The sequence below is a fragment of the Tenrec ecaudatus genome, chromosome 12 (genome assembly GCF_050624435.1).
Source record: "Tenrec ecaudatus isolate mTenEca1 chromosome 12, mTenEca1.hap1, whole genome shotgun sequence".
In the NCBI taxonomy this organism is placed as follows: domain Eukaryota; kingdom Metazoa; phylum Chordata; class Mammalia; order Afrosoricida; family Tenrecidae; genus Tenrec; species Tenrec ecaudatus.
The window spans coordinates 120,659,100-120,676,979 of NC_134541.1; the positions used below are offsets into that span (position 1 = coordinate 120,659,100).

Genomic DNA, 17,880 nt, shown 5'->3' on the forward strand with positions numbered 1-17,880 from the left:
GATTTTGTTTTTGTCTGTCTGCCTTTATCTCTACTTGATCTCTGCCATCAGGAAACCAGCGTAGGTTTTGTCTAATTGCATCCCAGCGCAACTGTAGCAGCCCTTCAGTTCCTTATGTACTTACCTGTATTTCTCATTTTATCTTCATTCCTGTGATATTCAGCCTCTTTGATAAATGATTTGCAATTCCTTAAAAGTTCATGTTCCTGCACCTTACCCTGTCTGCTTGATAGTTCATGTCTCTTCTGGGAAACTCCCTCAAACACTAGTTACAATACTTTCTGACTTATTCTCATATTAAACAACAACAAAATGTAAATAATAAAGCTTCCTCAAGTTAAAACATTAAAATACTGTTCATCCACCTGTGTTCTTACTGCCCCCTTACATGTGGCACATTCTTACTGTCCCTTAATTTCTGCTTCTTGCTTTCCACTTGTACCTCTGTTTGGACTATAAATATGTTCCTTATACTCTCGAGGCTATTAGAAAATTTCTCTAATCCCTTTTACACAGAATTCTTGAAAGCATAGCTATATTTGCTACTTTTAACATATTATTTCAGTCTTTAGTAATCTGATTCCTTCGTTGAATAAAAATAGCTCTTACCGAAGATCTTGTGATCATCAAATCTATTTTTATCTTAGTAGCTGCAGTTTTAATTTTTGATCACTTCTACATAAAGTTCTTTCAGTCCTTGACCTCTCGTTACCATACCGTGTCGCCTGTTTTTCTCTCTACTCTGCTTTTATTTGTAGTTTTTCCTCACCTAGTTCTTAAAATTGTTTGTTCCTCAAGATTTCATCCATTACTTGCTACCATTCTCACCACTGCCCCAAGTAGTTTACATTCTTCTCTCAGTTTTGTTTCACTTCGCCAGTTTTTGGCTGGTTTTAGGATACTCACACTCATGTCTAAACTTGTACTCATTTTTTAATCTGCATGCAATTCTTCCATCTGGATTCCTTTGTTCTAAAGATGGGCACTCCTATTCATGGAGTCCACCCCATCCAGAACCACGAAACCCGAAATCATCCTCCAGTATCTCTTAGCCTTTGTATCCTACAGGCTTCTGGCTTCCCATGTCTTGCTGAGCTGCTCAGCCAGCACTGCCACGCTGCCTGGTTCAGGTGTTCATCTGGTAAGTGGTCAAGAACAACTGTCCCAAGAATAATCCTTTGTAGCGGTCTTCCCGCTACTTAAATCCCTCCTCTCAAACCATGAGCAAGTTGCCTAGCATTGCTTTTGCTTTCTTTAGTCCAGTACAAGATTGCACCCAAGTGGCACCAATAATTAAACATTTGACTACTGCCTGACAGGTTGTAGAAGACAGGCCGGGATCTGCTTCTGAAAACCATATGGAGCAGTTCAGTTTGACACACATGGAGGTGTCACAAGCTTGAACCAACTGCACAGCAGCTTGGAACAACAAAAACCCATCACTGGTTGGCCTGGCCACTCCCATTTGTTTCCATGTCTAGTTACTTTCCAGCCACAGTAGAAGAGTTAAGTAGTTGTCAGAGACCATCTGGCCTGCAGAACAATTTTCAATCTGAACCTCTACTGAAAAAAAGTTTACTGACATTGAAATAGAGTCTAAAATGCTGAAAGAAACTTTTTTTTATGTTTCTCACTTAAGTGTTATTTAAAGGTGTGCCAGTAAGGCTCTTTCTTATTGTCTATGGGACCATTTCATACTTCAGAATAAAATTTAGGTACTAGTAATATATGAAACTCTTTCCTTTCTGGTGAATTAGAAAGGCTTAAAGCATAAAACATTAACTATTTTACTTGTTACATACTGAACATTTAATGGGGAAAATAATCTGTATTTCCATGAGTGTATTCTTCCAGAATTATTTATACATTATCTGAATTTTTACCAGTCTTTATAATGCCTCAAATAGCCTTTTCGATCTTTCTGAACAGGTACTTTGTAATACACTTTATTTTGAAGTGTGATACTAAAGCTGGTAGCTGTTTGAGAGCCGCATGCACGTGACGTTTTTGAATGTTAGGTGATTCTTGGCATTCTACCTTACAAGTGTTAGATTGCCTACCAGAGTACCAAAAAGACACCCCCCCCCCCCCGAAACAAAAATGTAAACAACACCTAAACCCACTGCTGTAGAGTTAATTACTACTTAATAGCAATCCTGTGGGTCAGAGTAGACCTAGAGTGCCAACCCTCAGGAATAAACAGCCTCATTTCATCGTGAGGAGCAGCTGATAGGTTAAGCCAAGCGTCCTAAAACTATCCAGGCCGCCGGGTGTTTTTACCCCATTTTGTTTTTTACTTCAAAATAAGGTAAGTGCAGTGTGCATAGGAATTTGTTCATAGTTTTTTTTTAAAACTATTGTCCGGCCCTCCAACGGGTCTGAGGGACAGTGAACTGGGCCTGGGCCCTGTGTAAAAGGTTTGAGGACTCCAAAGTGTTGAGTTCAGTTCAGGGCAGCTCCCTGTTCTGTTAATTAAACTTTGGGACATTAAAACAGGCTTGGGAAAATGACTGGGTAGAAAATATTATTCTATTCACTTTGTTCCCAGCCTACATTTTAATTTAAAAAATAAAAGTTTGAGGACTCCTGGTTTAAACCAGTGACCTTACAGCTAACAGCCGAGAGTGGAACTCACTGTGTCTATGTCACCAGGGCTTTTATAGGAGGAGTAGCAGGTGTGAACATTTGTTCTGCATCTACACTAAATTAATCTAACTGCTTCCCTTTTCCTCTACTTGCAGTTTTATAATCTTGCTGGTACTTATTGTTGCCCTGGAAATATGCTCATCTTCTACTTAATGATAAACTGTTCATTTCCCATATTATTTGTAATGGTGGGTTTTAGCGTCTTTGGCTATAAGAAAAGTGTATTTTTTAGCTTCTTCTAACTCTGGAGTAGTCTCTGATTCTAATTCCTGAAGGGTGCAATTTTCTTTGCTCCATACCCCTTTAAGGGGTCTTTGTGGCATAGTGGCTTACATGGTTTGAAACCATCAACTGCTCTGAGAGAGAGGGGTGGGGGGATTTTTCACTCCTGGAAAGAGTTGCAGTCTCAGAAACCCATGGGTGTGGTTCGTCCCTGCTCTGTAGGGTCTGAGAGTCAGAATTGATAGTGTTTGGTTTGGGTGGAAACACCCCCCTTGAACTGTTTTTCCCATATGACAACCTTTTCTTTTTGTAGATGGCCTTTATTTGTTTTTTTTCCGATAGCCCAATTTTTAAAATAATGCTTTAATATTACTTGAATGTCAAGTAGGTTTCCAGATTAAAAATAGAATTTTAGCTAATAGTTTGATACCATTCCCCTGTTTCCCTAAAATGTGTATGAAGATAGAGCAGAAACTACCCTACCTCACGTAAACTAAGTCGGGACTAGAATCAGAAATTTTCACTGATTTTCTGTTCTAACTTGTTTGAACTTCGTTGTCTTTGGTATATCCCCCAAGTTTTATAGAAGTGGTCAAATTTTATGTTCTTTTATATGTATGTGTATTTTTCCCTTTGCTTCTATATATACATTCTCATTCCCTGATCATTTCGTGGTTTCTTCATTTCTCTTAATGCTTTCATCATTTTGAGTTGACATATATGTATATATATTAAATATATCAATATTTCATATATATATGAAATATATCAACTCAAATATCTTGAAGCCTTATATATATGGCTTCAAGAAATTTGTAGATAAATGATATTGTTTTCTAACTCCATGTTGAAGCCCCCTCTTATATTTTAACTATTGCATAATCCTTTTCCTCACATAATTCAAAATGCTAACTTTTGATATAGGACATATTCTTGTGCTTGGCCTGTTTGTGGGGGGCAATGTTTTTTAGTTTAGCTGAAGTTACTTATCACACAGTATTGCATACGTCTCTCTCATAGCTCTTAATTTGAACTTGTGTGTGTGTTATCTTATTGATTTTAGATGAATTTTGAAATGACTTTTTTGGGTTAAATACACTTAATAGTAATTTCTTAATTAAGGAAAGCAGTATTATATCTTTCCAGCCAGGCAATAGTTTATATACTTAATTAGGTTGGCCTTTTTTATGCTAATATAAAATTTACTCATATAGGATATATTTCTACAAAATCACTGAAATTCTTTTTGAACAGGACTATCAAAATAGGAAGCTGTTGCTTCTGATACACATTCCACCTAGGTCTATACAATCCAAACTGGTGGTGTTTCTATCTCCGTAGAATTCTATTTGTACTGTCAAAATAGCAGTTTTGGCATTATCCAGGGGCTCAATTAAGTCTCTTTTAAATGTTCTTTGAGCTTAGGGACAAAAGTCTAAAGACCGAGGTTGATGGTGGATGAAATAGGACAGCTTTTGCCACCCTCAAAGAAGAAGCAGGTGCGTTGTTGTGATGGAAAATTATTCCTGGCTTTTGTTCTCACCGGTGCAGCTTCAGTTTTCTTTAAACTTCTCCATGGTCCTCCTAGGTCCTTTGAGAAATTCTGTCATGGTCACCCCTTCGGAGTCCTCCGTAATAAGTCAAACCACAACTTTCCCAACCTCTTTAGAATGCTTGATCCATGTACAAACTTGTTTCATGGGGGGCAGCTGTAAACTTGTTACAAAGCTTTGATGGTATAGAAAAGTGTTCGCTTGAGTTTTTTTTAAAATTTGATACTGAGCTTGTTCTAAAAATTATGTTTACACCATGGCACAAAAAGTATCACTAAAAATTTTTGTTTTATTTAGAATCTATACTTATCAATTTGGGGGATCTTTGTAGTTAATATTTCTAGCACAGGATTGAGTGATAGTCTTTTGTGTCCTGTCATTAGAGAGAGGATTCTGATTGTGTTGTGTCCATTAACTGGGTCATTTTGTTGCAGATGCTCATTCTTAGTTTAGTATTCCTGAGTTGTGATAGTAGAGGCACACACGCAGTAAAGCAAAGGCAGCAGAAACACTTCTGCAGTAGTTGGGAGAAGAGGATGATGGCGTGACTGATTTGCAGAAACTTGGGTATAGATCTTGGTAAAGTTTTGAATTTAGCTATGCTAAATCTAGGATAGAGGTTTTAGGAAATTGATATGAGGAAAACTGATGAAGACATAAAGATGCCCCCCCCCCCCAAACACACACCTCTGAGTGGAGGCAACGAGGGGTGTAATCCAGAAGACAGCATTCTGTTTGAGATACCTACGTGAAGATCTGAAATAAGTTGGATGATTTCTCATTCTGTTCTTTATGGGGAGAGGTAGAGTAAAACACTTGTTTGGAGACAGGATTGGAAACAGTTAACAGATTATGACCTGCTTTTTGTCAGCCCCTTATTATAAAGGTCAGATGTGGTTAAAACATTTTAATGTATTAAGCATGGAATCCTCACAAAAATGGTCTAAGCGAAATGCTGTTTTTGTTTCCATTTTACAGTTGAGGAAAGTAAGGCACAGAGAGGGTAGGAATGTTACCTTTGAGCACGCAGCAGTTCATTGATAGACAGGCAAGTCATACAGCGTTCATGCTCCAGTGCACTGTGCCAAACTCCCTCTCCTGAACCACTTTAATTGCAGCAGGTACGGAGTTACCTGTCCCACATATGATAACACTGTTAGGAGACAGCAAGGTACATAGTAAGAAGCAGTGTTCCTGTAACCATCCTGTAGATTTGATCAGATAGTTACTAAACAGAGGCCAAGCTTAGGCTGTAGAGTGCAGTCGTGTTCACAGCCACCTTGCATTATGACTTTCTGATAAACCTTGTCTTTCTCACGTGATTTTCCTTGGAACCTAATTTGCTTATGTTCAAAATGAGCATGAGGCCTGTTCTCTGTGGTCCTTGTTAGATTAAAGGAGAGTGCTCATGCGTGCAGTGGTAAATGCTGTGTTGCTGGTGGTTCTGCTTGGTTTTTGCCCTAGTGCACTGACTGATGGGGAGATAGCCTTAATTTCATGAGAAAAAATCTAACCACTCTTGGGCGCTGTGCACTGATGGAGGGCAGATTTTATCCGTCACCTTAAATTAAAGAAGTAATTCTTATACAAGGTGTGGAGACCAGTCACCTGTGGCGCTCTAGCCCTTCTCCCTCTTAGTCTTTCTAGCTTACTGTCTTTTGCTTCTCTCTCTCTCTCTCTCTCTCTTTCTCTCTCTCTTAAATGTCTTTTGCTTCTTAACAATAGTCCTTTGAGAGAAAATGACATAAGTTGGATCTGGCTTCCATATTCACAGTGCCCTAGCGATAAGTTAATTTTACAAACACTGTAGGTTAATTCTTTCGGTCTGGGTATGATGTGACTATGTGTGTCATTTAAAAGCCCCACATGCTCTTGTAGGGATCCACAATGTAAGTAACCTAGAGACAATCTAAATGCAAACAGGATTTTTAGGCTAATATTTGAGGAATTTTTAATACCCAGATTCTTGAACTGAAATAGATAACAAATATTGGGAACTGCTGGAATACTATAACTGTCTGATCAGTGATAAAATAAGTAGATATAATATGTATCGCTAAGTGTAATCATGTAAGATTATATTGCTCGTTGATGGCCTTCTGTATCAGCAGGTGATCATATTTCTGTAATCAGTGTATTAGTTTCTGTTATTTTAAACATTTTTTTATTGAGGGGACGTGGAAGTTAACTAAAAGCATTTTTATTTGTATGTGATATTTTAGGTTAAATGTGGACACATGGAATATGATGGAAAAGCTTTGGAATTCTTATACTCCTGTTATAATACTCAAAACAGTTGTGTGAAAAGGCTATGTAAAGATAATGAATAGGCATATTCCTAATAATAGGTTTGACCTGTTCTTAATCCTTACTCATTCTATTACCTTCCAAGTTCTTTCCTATGTTAGTCCTGAGCTTGTTCCATTATTCTAATACATTAGTGTGTTAGTTTGGGTACTTTAAAGACACAAATCCACAGAAATTCCTATGTATAAGAGAGAGTTTTATATAAAGGGTAAGTAAAAGCGTGCATCAAGACACCATCCCAAACCAGTGCTGCCCAAGCCCACAAGTCCAACATTAACCCATATGTCTGACATTAATCCACAAAGTCCTCCACCATCTCACTAAACAATACTAAACACACTATGACGCTGACTGCAGGAGGAAAGCCGAATCAGTGAATGTGTAAGCATCTCGGTGCTGGCAGGGGTCTCCACACGGCTGTTCCAGCACCCAGGGCTGCATTAGGGTAGGTCCATGTGGCTTCTCCTAGAGGATGTCTTGCAGGAAGTGAGCCTTGCCAGCTCAAGCAGGGAACTGTCTAAGTCAGCTGCACCCTGGTCCGACCATCACAAAGCAAGAGACCCTGAGATCTCAAAAGGCAAGGCTCACGGAGCCATTTATCCCTCCGCCCTTCAATTAACATGTGTTTATTGGCCAGGTTCGCACAATACACTAACTCAATTAGTACCACCTATTCCTTCCCTGGCTCCAGAATTCTTTTACTTACTGTTAAGTTAGCAATGTGTTCGTTCAGCAAACCTTTAGTGAGGGATTGTAGTGTTCCAGATAATGCTCCGAGCTCTTAGGATAGCTTCAATGGTAAATGAGCAAATTATCTTTCTGGAATGACTGGATATGAAAAGTTGGTGTTTGGGACGTAAAAATGACTCATGTGATCATACTACCAAGTATCTTGTTACAGTTGAGAGACCACATACATTTGTAATATTTTCGTCATTTTTCTTAGATGTTTAGTGTGGCTTTGAAAATGACTCACTGCATAAAATTTTGTACTTCTCCTTTATTTTAGATATAATCCACAACACTTCAGGACCCCATTATGAAACTTCCCAGCGCGAGCCTGTGTCTTCTACAAGTGACTCTAGCACAAACTCTAGTAATGCTATTGTAGACGACTCCTCTGAAAAAGAAGCATGGCCCTCAGCCCCTGGTGGTGATCCAGAGGTGACTTCAGAATGTGTGGATGCTGATTCTGCCTCCAGTTCTGAATCTGAGCGAAACATCACTATCATGGCTTCAGGGAGCTCAGGTGGTGAAAAAGATGGTCTTCGGAATAGTACTGGACTAGGTTCCCAAAGCAAGTTTGTGGTTGGTAGCAACAGCAATAATGTGGGCCATGGAAGTAGTACTGGACCATGGGGTTTCTCCCATGGAGCCATAATAAGCACATGTCAGGTCTCTGTGGATGCTCCTGAAAGCAAATCTGAAAGTAGCAACAATAGGATGAATGCTTGGGGCACTGTAAGTTCTTCATCAAATGGAGGGTTAAATCCAAGCACTTTGAATTCAGCTAGCAACCATGGTGCCTGGCCGGTATTAGAAAATAATGGACTTGCCCTGAAAGGGCCTATAGGAAGTGGTGGTTCTGGCATCAATATTCAGTGTAGTACCATAAGCCAGATGCCTAACAATCAGAGTATTAACTCTACAGTGGGCGGTTCTTCTACCCATGGTACCTGGGGAAGCCTTCAGGAAACTTGTGAATCTGAAGTAAGTGGTACACAGAAGGTTTCATTCAGTGGTCAACCTCAAAATATTACCACTGAAATGACTGGACCAAATAACACTACAAACTTTATGACCTCTAGTTTACCAAACTCCGGTTCAGTACAGAATAACGAACTGCCTAGTAATCCAGGGGCCTGGCGTGTGAGCACAATGAATCATCCTCAGATACAGGCTCCATCAGTTATGAATGGCACTTCCATTTCTCACCTTAGCAATGGAGAGCCACAAAATGGAGGCTCTTATGGTACTACATGGGGTGCCTATGGTTCTAATTACTCTGGAGACAAATGTTTAGGTCCTAATGGCCAAACTAATGGCGACACTGTGAATGCAACGCTAATGCAGCCTGGCATAAATGGGCCTATGGGCACTAACTTTCAAGTTAACACAAATAAAGGAGGAGGTGTGTGGGAGTCTGGGGCGGCAGGTTCTCAGAGTGCATCGTGGGGAAGTGGAAATGGTGCAACTTCAGGAGGAAGTCGGAGAGGATGGGGAACCCCTGCACAAAACACTGGCACTAACATACCCAGCGTGGATTGGAACAAACTGCCTAGCAATCAGCATTCCAATGACAGTGCAAATGGCAATGGAAAGAAGTTTACAAATGGATGGAAATCTACTGAGGAAGAGGATCAGGGTTCTGCCACATCTCAGACAAATGAGCAAAACAGTGTGTGGGCCAAAACAGGAGGTACAGTAGAAAGTGAAGGTAGTACAGAAAGCACTGGACGCCTTGAGGAAAGACTGACTGGGGAGAGTCAGAGTAGAGATAGAAGGAAAATTGATCAGCACATATTACTCCAAAGCATTGTAAACAGAACTGACCTAGACCCACGTGTCCTATCCAATTCTGGTTGGGGACAGACTCCTATTAAGCAAAATACTGCCTGGGATACTGAGACATCACCTAGGGGGGAAAGAAAGACTGACAATGGGACAGAGGCCTGGGGAAGCTCAGCAACACAGACTTTTAACTCAGGGGCGTGTGTAGATAAGACTAGCCCTAATAGTAATGATACCTCTTCTGTATCGGGATGGGGAGATCCCAAACCTACTGTGAGGTGGGGAGATTCCAAAGGCTCAAACTGCCAGGGGGGATGGGAAGATGATTCTGCTGCTACAGGAATGGTCAAGAGCAATCAATGGGGGAATTGCAAAGAAGAGAAGTCTGCATGGAATGATACACAAAAGAGTAAACAGGGGTGGGGTGATGGACAGAAATCAAGCCAAGGATGGTCTGTTTCTGCCAGCGACAACTGGGGAGAAACTTCAAGAAGCAACCATTGGGGTGAGGCTAATAAGAAATCCAGCTCAGGAGGTAGTGACAGTGACAGGTCTGTTTCTGGTTGGAATGAACTTGGTAAAACGACTTCTTTTACTTGGGGTAATAACATAAATCCAAATAATTCGTCAGGATGGGATGAATCTTCTAAATCTAATCCTTCCCAGGGATGGGGAGACCCTCCAAAGTCTAATCAAGTTCTAGGTTGGGGAGATTCATCAAAGCCAGTCAGTTCTCCGGACTGGAACAAGCAACAAGACATTGTTGGATCTTGGGGAATCCCACCAGCTACAGGCAAACCTCCTGGCACAGGCTGGCTGGGGGGACCTATACCAGCCCCAACAAAAGAAGAGGAGCCCACAGGCTGGGAGGAACCATCCCCAGAATCCATACGTCGAAAAATGGAGATTGATGATGGAACTTCAGCGTGGGGAGATCCAAGTAAATACAATTACAAAAATGTGAACATGTGGAACAAAAACATCCCAAATGGCAGCAGTCGCTCAGACCAGCAAGCACAGGTGCATCAGCTGCTGCCACCTGCAAGTGCCATCTCAAACAAAGAGGCAAGCAGTGGCTCTGGTAAGTTTATTTAATGCAGTCTTAACAGTGTTACAAAGTAATAAATAGAAGTACAAAATGTCCCCAGGAATAAAACAAGTATTTATGTGCCCCCTAACCCCTCTACCATACAGTCTCTTGATTCATGGTAACCATGTCAGGACCCTGTAGGACAATTTTCTCCCCCAAATAGCTCGGGAGGTTGAACTGTACCTTTTCGTTAGCAGCTGAGCACTTGAACGTCTGTACTCCTAGGGCATCTTTATCAAAATCCAAGCCCTAAAACCACATTCACTGCCATTAATTTGACTTAGGCTCATGGTGACCGTATTGGACAGAGGAGAACTGCTCTTTGTGGCTAGGAGCAGTCACCTTCAGTTTTCTCATACAGAGCAGCTGATGGGGTTGAACCACTTGCTTGAGGTTAGCAGTCCAACATGTAACCCACAGCCCCAGCAGGGCTCTTTATCTAGGTACCGTTGCCAAGCCAAACCCATTGCCAGCGAGTCAATTCTGACACAAAAGCAACCTGCTATCGGTTCCAGGGCTGTAAAGCTTCTATGGAAGCAGATAGACTCACCTTGCTTCCTCAGAGTGGTGAGTGAGTTTGACTTTTGTTAACGGTTTAGCACTTAACTGACAGTGTGGACCTCTAGGGCTTCTTTTATTCAAATCCTCTGCCATTGATTGAACCACTTCTGACTTAGGGACCCTAAGTAGGTTTCTGAGCCTTTGTAAAACCGTACAAGAGTGTCGATGGCCTCATCCTTCTCCCTTGGAGCAGCCGAGGGGCGGAACCTCCTTACCCTGTGATTAGCAGCCCTCAGCTTACTTTAAATACCACCTCCATGGAGCCGGACTCCTGTGGGTGACATTGGCTGTGAATCTTTACATTCTGTTTTCTGTTGGGAATGCTTCTCCCTAAGGAACCCCTGGTATACAATGGTTACTACTGACCTCCTAAATAAAAGGTCAGCAGTCTAAACCCGCCCACAACTCTGTTGGAAAAAAGATCTGGCACGCTGCTCTTGTAAAATCCAACTTGGGAAACCCAGTGGACAGGTCTGCACTGCCCTATCGGTCTGACTTTGTTGGAACCGACTTGAAGACACACAGCAACATATTTAGCCTGAGAAGGAACTTCTTTAATCATGAACTCAAAGTCTGCTAGCTAATAGCATATGTGTGAATACTTCAAACATCTGGCAATACCTTGCCTGTCTCTACTTTCCTCTCATAACAAGAGACTAATTCCTATCTGTATGTGCCATTTTAATAATGGCCTTTTATTTGTGTAATTGGAATGTATTATCTTTGTTAATTGATCTGTTATTAATAATTGTGCTTGGCATAAAGATAGGCATATTTTGGTGAACTAACCTTTTAACACTTAATTTTTTAATATGAATAAAGTTTATTGTATTACTTTAGGTTTAATTTGTAGAAGAAATAAGTATGTATCTAAGCAGGAGTGGGGAGCTGTTTTTCTGCCAAAGGCCACGTGGTGTTTGTAATCCTATTGGGAGCCACACTGGTCTAAGGTCCAATGAGCTCACCCATAATGTGATGACTGGAGCAAATGTCTGTGGTGAGGCTGTGACGTCAGTCAGTATTAATAATTTCACAAGCCTGCCCTTGATTGAAGGCGGGAAACCTTTCATTTTGGTTCTTCTTAAAAAAAATACACTTATGGTTTTTCATTCCCCTCCCTCCCCCTTTGGACAACCTAATACTTTAGGTTTTATGACAAGTATTGTTGAACATATAGAAGTATAAAAGTAGGGTACTTGTCCCTGTATTTAATCGTTTTTCTAGTCAGGGATATTGAAAGGTCATACTTCTGCCACACATCACAACACGTACTCGACATTGTCACCCGCTTCAATTTGTTAATTCATCTTCAGAAGAGAATCATTTGCTATAATTAAAATTATTCACAAGAATCTGCTTTTGGCCCAAAGGGCATATATGAACCAAAAAGAGGTAAAAATTTACAGTGTATAAGGAGGGGCCTTCAAAATGTTAAGGGGAAATTCTTTTGTATTCATAAGTTATAATAATAAGAAATGAAATCGTTTGTCATTACATAAAACAAATGGCATCTTTTTGTGTGTATGCCTATCACAAGATCATTAGTCTATGCATAAATATGAAGTTCTCTGTCCTTTGTTCCCTTCGCATTCTCTATTGTCCCTATTTCACTGTGTCTCTCTTCCATATGCTGATGACTTTTCCCTGCTTTCTAAAGGCTGGGGTGAGCCCTGGGGGGAGCCATCTACTCCAGCCACAACTGTGGATAATGGAACTTCAGCATGGGGTAAACCCATAGACAGTGGTCCCAGCTGGGGTGAACCCATGGCAGCAGCATCCAACGCATCCACATGGGGCTCCACCTCTGTTGGTCCACAATCACTAAGCAAGGCTGGTAAGTTATTAGTAACCCCAAATAGCCATTTTATAGCAGCAGGGATCACTCATTGATTGTAATTAAATAACAATAAGTTATTTCATTGATAATGTATCTATGTAATGCAACATACTAGATGCTACATAGTATTGGTGTTTTGGATTTGTAACAACTTGTTCATGCATCTTCTCCATTTTTCTTTCTTTAGTCTTTTCTCTAAAACTATTCATGATTTGAATATACTTTATCAAATCTAAATTTTATTTGAATAAGTTTAATTGTCCAGGAAGAGTCTAGTAACTTTCACGTCATCTAGCTTTAAAGCTGTGCAGCATAACCATGGAGGTAACAGTCAGATTGGTGAGTTCCTGATGACTTCCTGGAAATTGTACATAGCTGGGAAATTTAGCCCAATATTTAGTCAATATTAATGCTGCCTCATAGGTTGAGTACTGGATACCCCAAGGAATCTCACAGGCCAAGTTTTGAAGAATCATGCTTTCTGCTTTTCACTTCCAATGCTCTTTGGCAAGCTCCTTGAAAATACATCTCAACTTTCTTTTTAAGGTTTATACGCGCTCTTTGTGCCTAGTGTGTCATGATGCAGCGTGTTAGTGGATAAAAACAAGAGTGCCACCATTGCGCATGTTTGGATCCCTCTGGGAAAGGCTTTACTGAAATTTTTAGCAGAAATTCTTATTTACTGAAACTTCAAACTTAATTTAAAACATTTATTCCTCCTATGGAATGTATTCTATAGTATATTAAAATACATCGTCTAAAGTATAATATGCTTTCATGGTAATAATTTCATTTAGAAGGATCAATACCAGACCAGTCCCAAGGAGTTGGAGATAAAGGTGTCCCAATTGTCCAACTTTTCCAAAATGTAAACAGCTTTATTCCCCCACTCCACCCCCTCCTCTACTCTTCCCTTTATAATATTCCTTCATATCCCTGGGTTTTGTAATTTGTTGCAGCTCAAGAAACCTTAAGGAGATGTTTCACGTGGTTATGGGTACTGTTAAAGTCCCAAACTGAAGGTCAGGTAGAGGCAAGCCAAATGCAGGGTCCAAAGTCAGAAGCCAAATATGCCCAAAAGTGAAAGCAAATCCTCCTGCTTCTGTCAAACCTGTCAGGAAATGGAGGTCACACACAAAAAGGAAGTCCGATGGAAGGCAGTTTTGTCTTTCAGCCGCCATACTCTAACACACACAGGACGGTGACTTGGGTCACACCCTCTAGTAAGGAGAGTCTACAGGTAACAGCCCTCCTGAGTCCTGAAATGGAGAAGTCCCTCAAAATGGGATTGTCACCGCAGGCACAGAGGTTAAAATTCATAACACAAATAATTGATTTCATCTCAGTTATATGTTTTATATCTCATAGGAGTCTATGTTTTTTGTTTTGTCTTGCTTTTCAACAGTTTTGTTGCCTTACAACTCACATATTATGAACTTAAAATATGTTATCTGTCAGGTTTTGGGGAACGGAATGAATTTTTTGTGTTTTCTATTAAAGGTACCCAAGCCACTCCCCGCTCCTTTAATTCTTTACTCTTAGAGAGTAGTTTTACTAAAGCATGCTTCTCTTTGTGTCACAAACTCACAAACAGGGCCAAAATCTATGCAAGATGGCTGGTGTGGTGATGATATGCCATTGCCTGGAAATCGCCCCACTGGCTGGGAAGAGGAAGAGGATGTAGAGATTGGAATGTGGAATAGTAATTCATCTCAAGAGCTAAACTCATCTTTAAATTGGCCACCATATACAAAGAAAATGTCATCGAAGGTAAACATTTCAGGGGCAAGGCCCTTGAAGCTTTCAATTCCAAAGGTAGTTTACCCACAGAAAAGTCATGCTCTGCCTGCCCCTTGTGGCAGGCGGCACGTGCAGCAGCCCAGGCAGTCCCCAGCCTAGGTGCAGACTCGCATGACCGCCATCTAGCAAACAGATCGCAGGAACTTCCTTTCTCCCCGCTGCTACAGCTTGGGATTGCTTTCCTCCCTCTCCTCCAGTGCTGCCTGGGGCACCCGCGCACCCGGGGTTAGTCCCCGCAGCAGTGAGGATGAAGAGAAGGCAAATCTCCACGTGGGCGTTTCTGTCCCATTGCCAGTTCATCTCCCATTCCACCTTCTCATCTGGATTCCCTGACCTTCCTTTACCCAGAGTCACCAAGCTCCGTATTCATGCCCTGTCTTTGTCCCTGCCCCATCCTAAAAGGTCCATGAAAGAAATCCCTAAATTGACTGGATTTTGGTTTGCTTTTCTATGTTGGCAAATATTCTTCCTGAGCATGGCTGCATAGCATTTTCATGCAGCATTTGTTGGGAATGCAGCTTCTTGCACCTAAGCTACTGACATTTTAGAAATTGGGCCCAGTCTTACTGTAAACAAGCCCCCCAAATGTTGCTTATGCAGAGCCTGGTTTGGGAACTGATACAGAGCATTGTTTCCAAAGAGGTGGTGGTGGGGACTGGTGTCAGATTCTCCTGAGACCAGTTTTCAAAATATGTGTTCCATTTCCTTGGCGATTCCAATGTGATTCTAGCATATCCTTCACCCTCTTCAGGAGTGATTACTTTTTAAAGAACCTTACAAGTAAAATATCCAGTGGGTAACTGGATAACTGCCAACACCCCCCCCCCCCCTTTTAATTCTGGAATTCTACATTTAAGACCTGCCATTTTAATTTTCATTTGGCTGGAGTTGGCCTGTCACCTTGCCTTACTGCTTCTGAAATGTTTTCATATTTTACATGTCATTTGATCCTTTTGAGATAAGGTATTAATGAGGCCGTTGACACCGGAAGAGGAGGTGGCTTGCCCAAAGTGTTGGAGCTTAGCAGGTGACAGCAAGGGTTTTAGTTTAGGTCTCCCAGTTCCAGTCCTGTGTCCTCCCACTGGATCATGCTGTTTTGTGACTTTGTCTTTCCTTACAGGGTCTGAGTGGCAAAAAAAGGAGAAGGGAAAGGGTGTGTAGCCTTTTTACTCTTTCTCCTTTGTTTCTACTAGTAAAAATCTTTAGAAAACAACTGCAAATATTTATTTAGCCTCTGCTGTGTGCCAGGTACTGTGCTTGGTGCTGGGGGTTCAAAAAGATAAGAACTATGCCTTCAACGCGCTCATAGTGTAGCATGGGGACATTCGGAGAACTTCATTAGAGTGTCAACTGTGGAAGATGCCAGGGTACCAGGGTTATGTGCTCAGTATAAGTAAGCTGTAGACTTTCCAGAAATAAAGAAATTTGGTTCTGAACAAGAAGTCTTTTAGTCTTAGAGGATATTGTACATGGTAGACACATTGTTGACATCCGGCAGGTTCATTTGGGGGGAGTGAGTAATTGGGTTCTGTGGTTTCATAAGGGGCAGATTGTAAAAATACTTTCTATACTATTCTAAAGATTTAAAAACTTTATTCTGTATAAAATATTGAGCCATTGAAATTAAGTAGTAGAAAATACTAGCCCTCCCCCACCTCCCCATATTTTAAGGAAAGTTTATCGATAAAAATAAATCAGAGCATAGGAGATACCAGATGTAGGTGTTTCCCTCAGGAAGCTTATGTATTAATTAATAGAAATGGGAGAAACAGTGACTGTAGAATGAAGGGGACAGATTGGAGAGACATTTCAGAATAGAAGAATCACAATGACTTGTTAACTATTTAGACATGGGAGTTGGGGTGAAAGTGGAAATAGATTCTAAGACAACGTTAGAGACCTGGGAAAGGTTAGATGCTTGCTTCAGGGACATGCATTTAGGGGATAAACAATGAAGCTGTGTTCTGTTCCCATCAGAAGGAAACGGTATTAGCAATGGGAAAGGGACGACAGATACGGCACAGGCTGAGAATGGTTCTGTGATTTCACGTAAGCAGGAGCCCGTGGTTCTTCGAATGGCAGCTGCTCTATGCCCCGGGCTGCTAATCACAGACCCTCCGTTCTCTCAGTTCACGTCACAGTACAGTTCCTGACGTGCCCACACCCCAGCGCCAGAAGAAGTCAGCATTACTGGGAGGAATCCCAGCTCTGGCTACTGCTAGGGACACTGTGTTCTTGGCAATGGGACTTGAAAACTTAAAGTAATTTTTCATATAGAAATACTTTATGGTTTATTCAGTACAATGTATTACAGCAAAATTGAATTCGTGCTTAATTTTTTGTGTGTGGTTTTTTATTAACCTAGAGTACCACCATTTTAACCTTGAAAATCTCTAAACTCCAAATTTTAATTGAGCGATCTATATGGAAGTTTGGAGCTGCGTTTGATTCAGCACCCTCCCTCATTTTATTTGTGGGTCATCCAGACCCTTTGCTTTTGTCTTTTCCTTCTGACTGCTTGCCTTTAGAGATCTCTGTGCATTGCAGCTATACCAGAGGACTGGAGCAAAGGAAGTTGAAAATCAAATAAGTTGATTTTTAATTGTTACAACTCTGACAAAAGTTGGAGGAGAAATTATTGGCTAAAACTGACAGTTGGGAATTGTCTTGAAGTTTTATTAACCCATCACCAAATCCAGATAGAGATGGCGATGGCATCTTTTACTCTTTTGTCTTACAAAGGGAATGATGAAAGGTGGAAACAAACAAGAAGAAACATGGATAAATCCATTTGTTAAACAGTTTTCAAATATCAGTTTTTCGGTAAGTATACTATAGTAGCAGTACCCAGCCCCAGTTCATACATTTTCCCTTACTATATTTTTGTTTCCTTTGCTTAACAAATTATTTTTTCTTTAAGTACTTATAAATGTTCTTGAAGTGAGAGTTAAAATTGGCTTTCAATTCTTCTTTATTTTTACAGTTTTTTTTAAGTCACCTATAGAAACATGAATTAAATGTGTTTTTCTTTTTTAACACCAGGCTATGAAAAATAAAGCTGTATGATTTACACCGATAATGAAATAAATTGCTGGTTACTTGTTTTTATTACTAATTAAAGGTCTGCTAACATACTTTTTCTTGTTTCAGAGAGACTCACCAGAAGAAAATGTACAGAGCAATAAGATAGACCTTTCTGGAGGTAAGATGAGTTCATATTCACTCTTAGGAAAGGGTGGACAAAATGAGATCAGGAGAGAGGTGATGTGTAATGTGCTCTCTAGCATGTGTGGAAATGCGATGATTAAGTTAAGTGTAGCTTTAAAACTGCAAATCTCTGTGCAAATCTTAAG

The 17,880-nt window shown here is 40.6% G+C and overlaps 1 protein-coding gene and 1 non-coding gene across 8 annotated transcripts in view; both read left to right on the forward strand.

The window, feature by feature from the left end:
* The window catches only part of TNRC6A (trinucleotide repeat containing adaptor 6A), a 204,464-nt gene that overhangs the window by 159,149 nt on the left and 27,435 nt on the right, over nucleotides 1-17,880 (forward strand). For all 7 annotated transcript variants that reach the window (XM_075564629.1, XM_075564628.1, XM_075564632.1 and 4 more), the window contains 6 exons: nucleotides 7,738-10,320; nucleotides 12,548-12,724; nucleotides 14,322-14,497; nucleotides 15,648-15,680; nucleotides 17,270-17,350; nucleotides 17,678-17,729. In XM_075564629.1, the coding sequence (XP_075420744.1) occupies nucleotides 7,738-10,320; nucleotides 12,548-12,724; nucleotides 14,322-14,497; nucleotides 15,648-15,680; nucleotides 17,270-17,350; nucleotides 17,678-17,729 (3,102 nt within the window). The remainder of the gene's footprint in view (nucleotides 1-7,737; nucleotides 10,321-12,547; nucleotides 12,725-14,321; nucleotides 14,498-15,647; nucleotides 15,681-17,269; nucleotides 17,351-17,677; nucleotides 17,730-17,880) is intronic.
* LOC142423623 (small nucleolar RNA SNORA36 family) lies at nucleotides 2,427-2,557 on the forward strand. The gene has a single exon (XR_012779234.1). It is a non-coding gene; the product is annotated as a small nucleolar RNA SNORA36 family (small nucleolar RNA).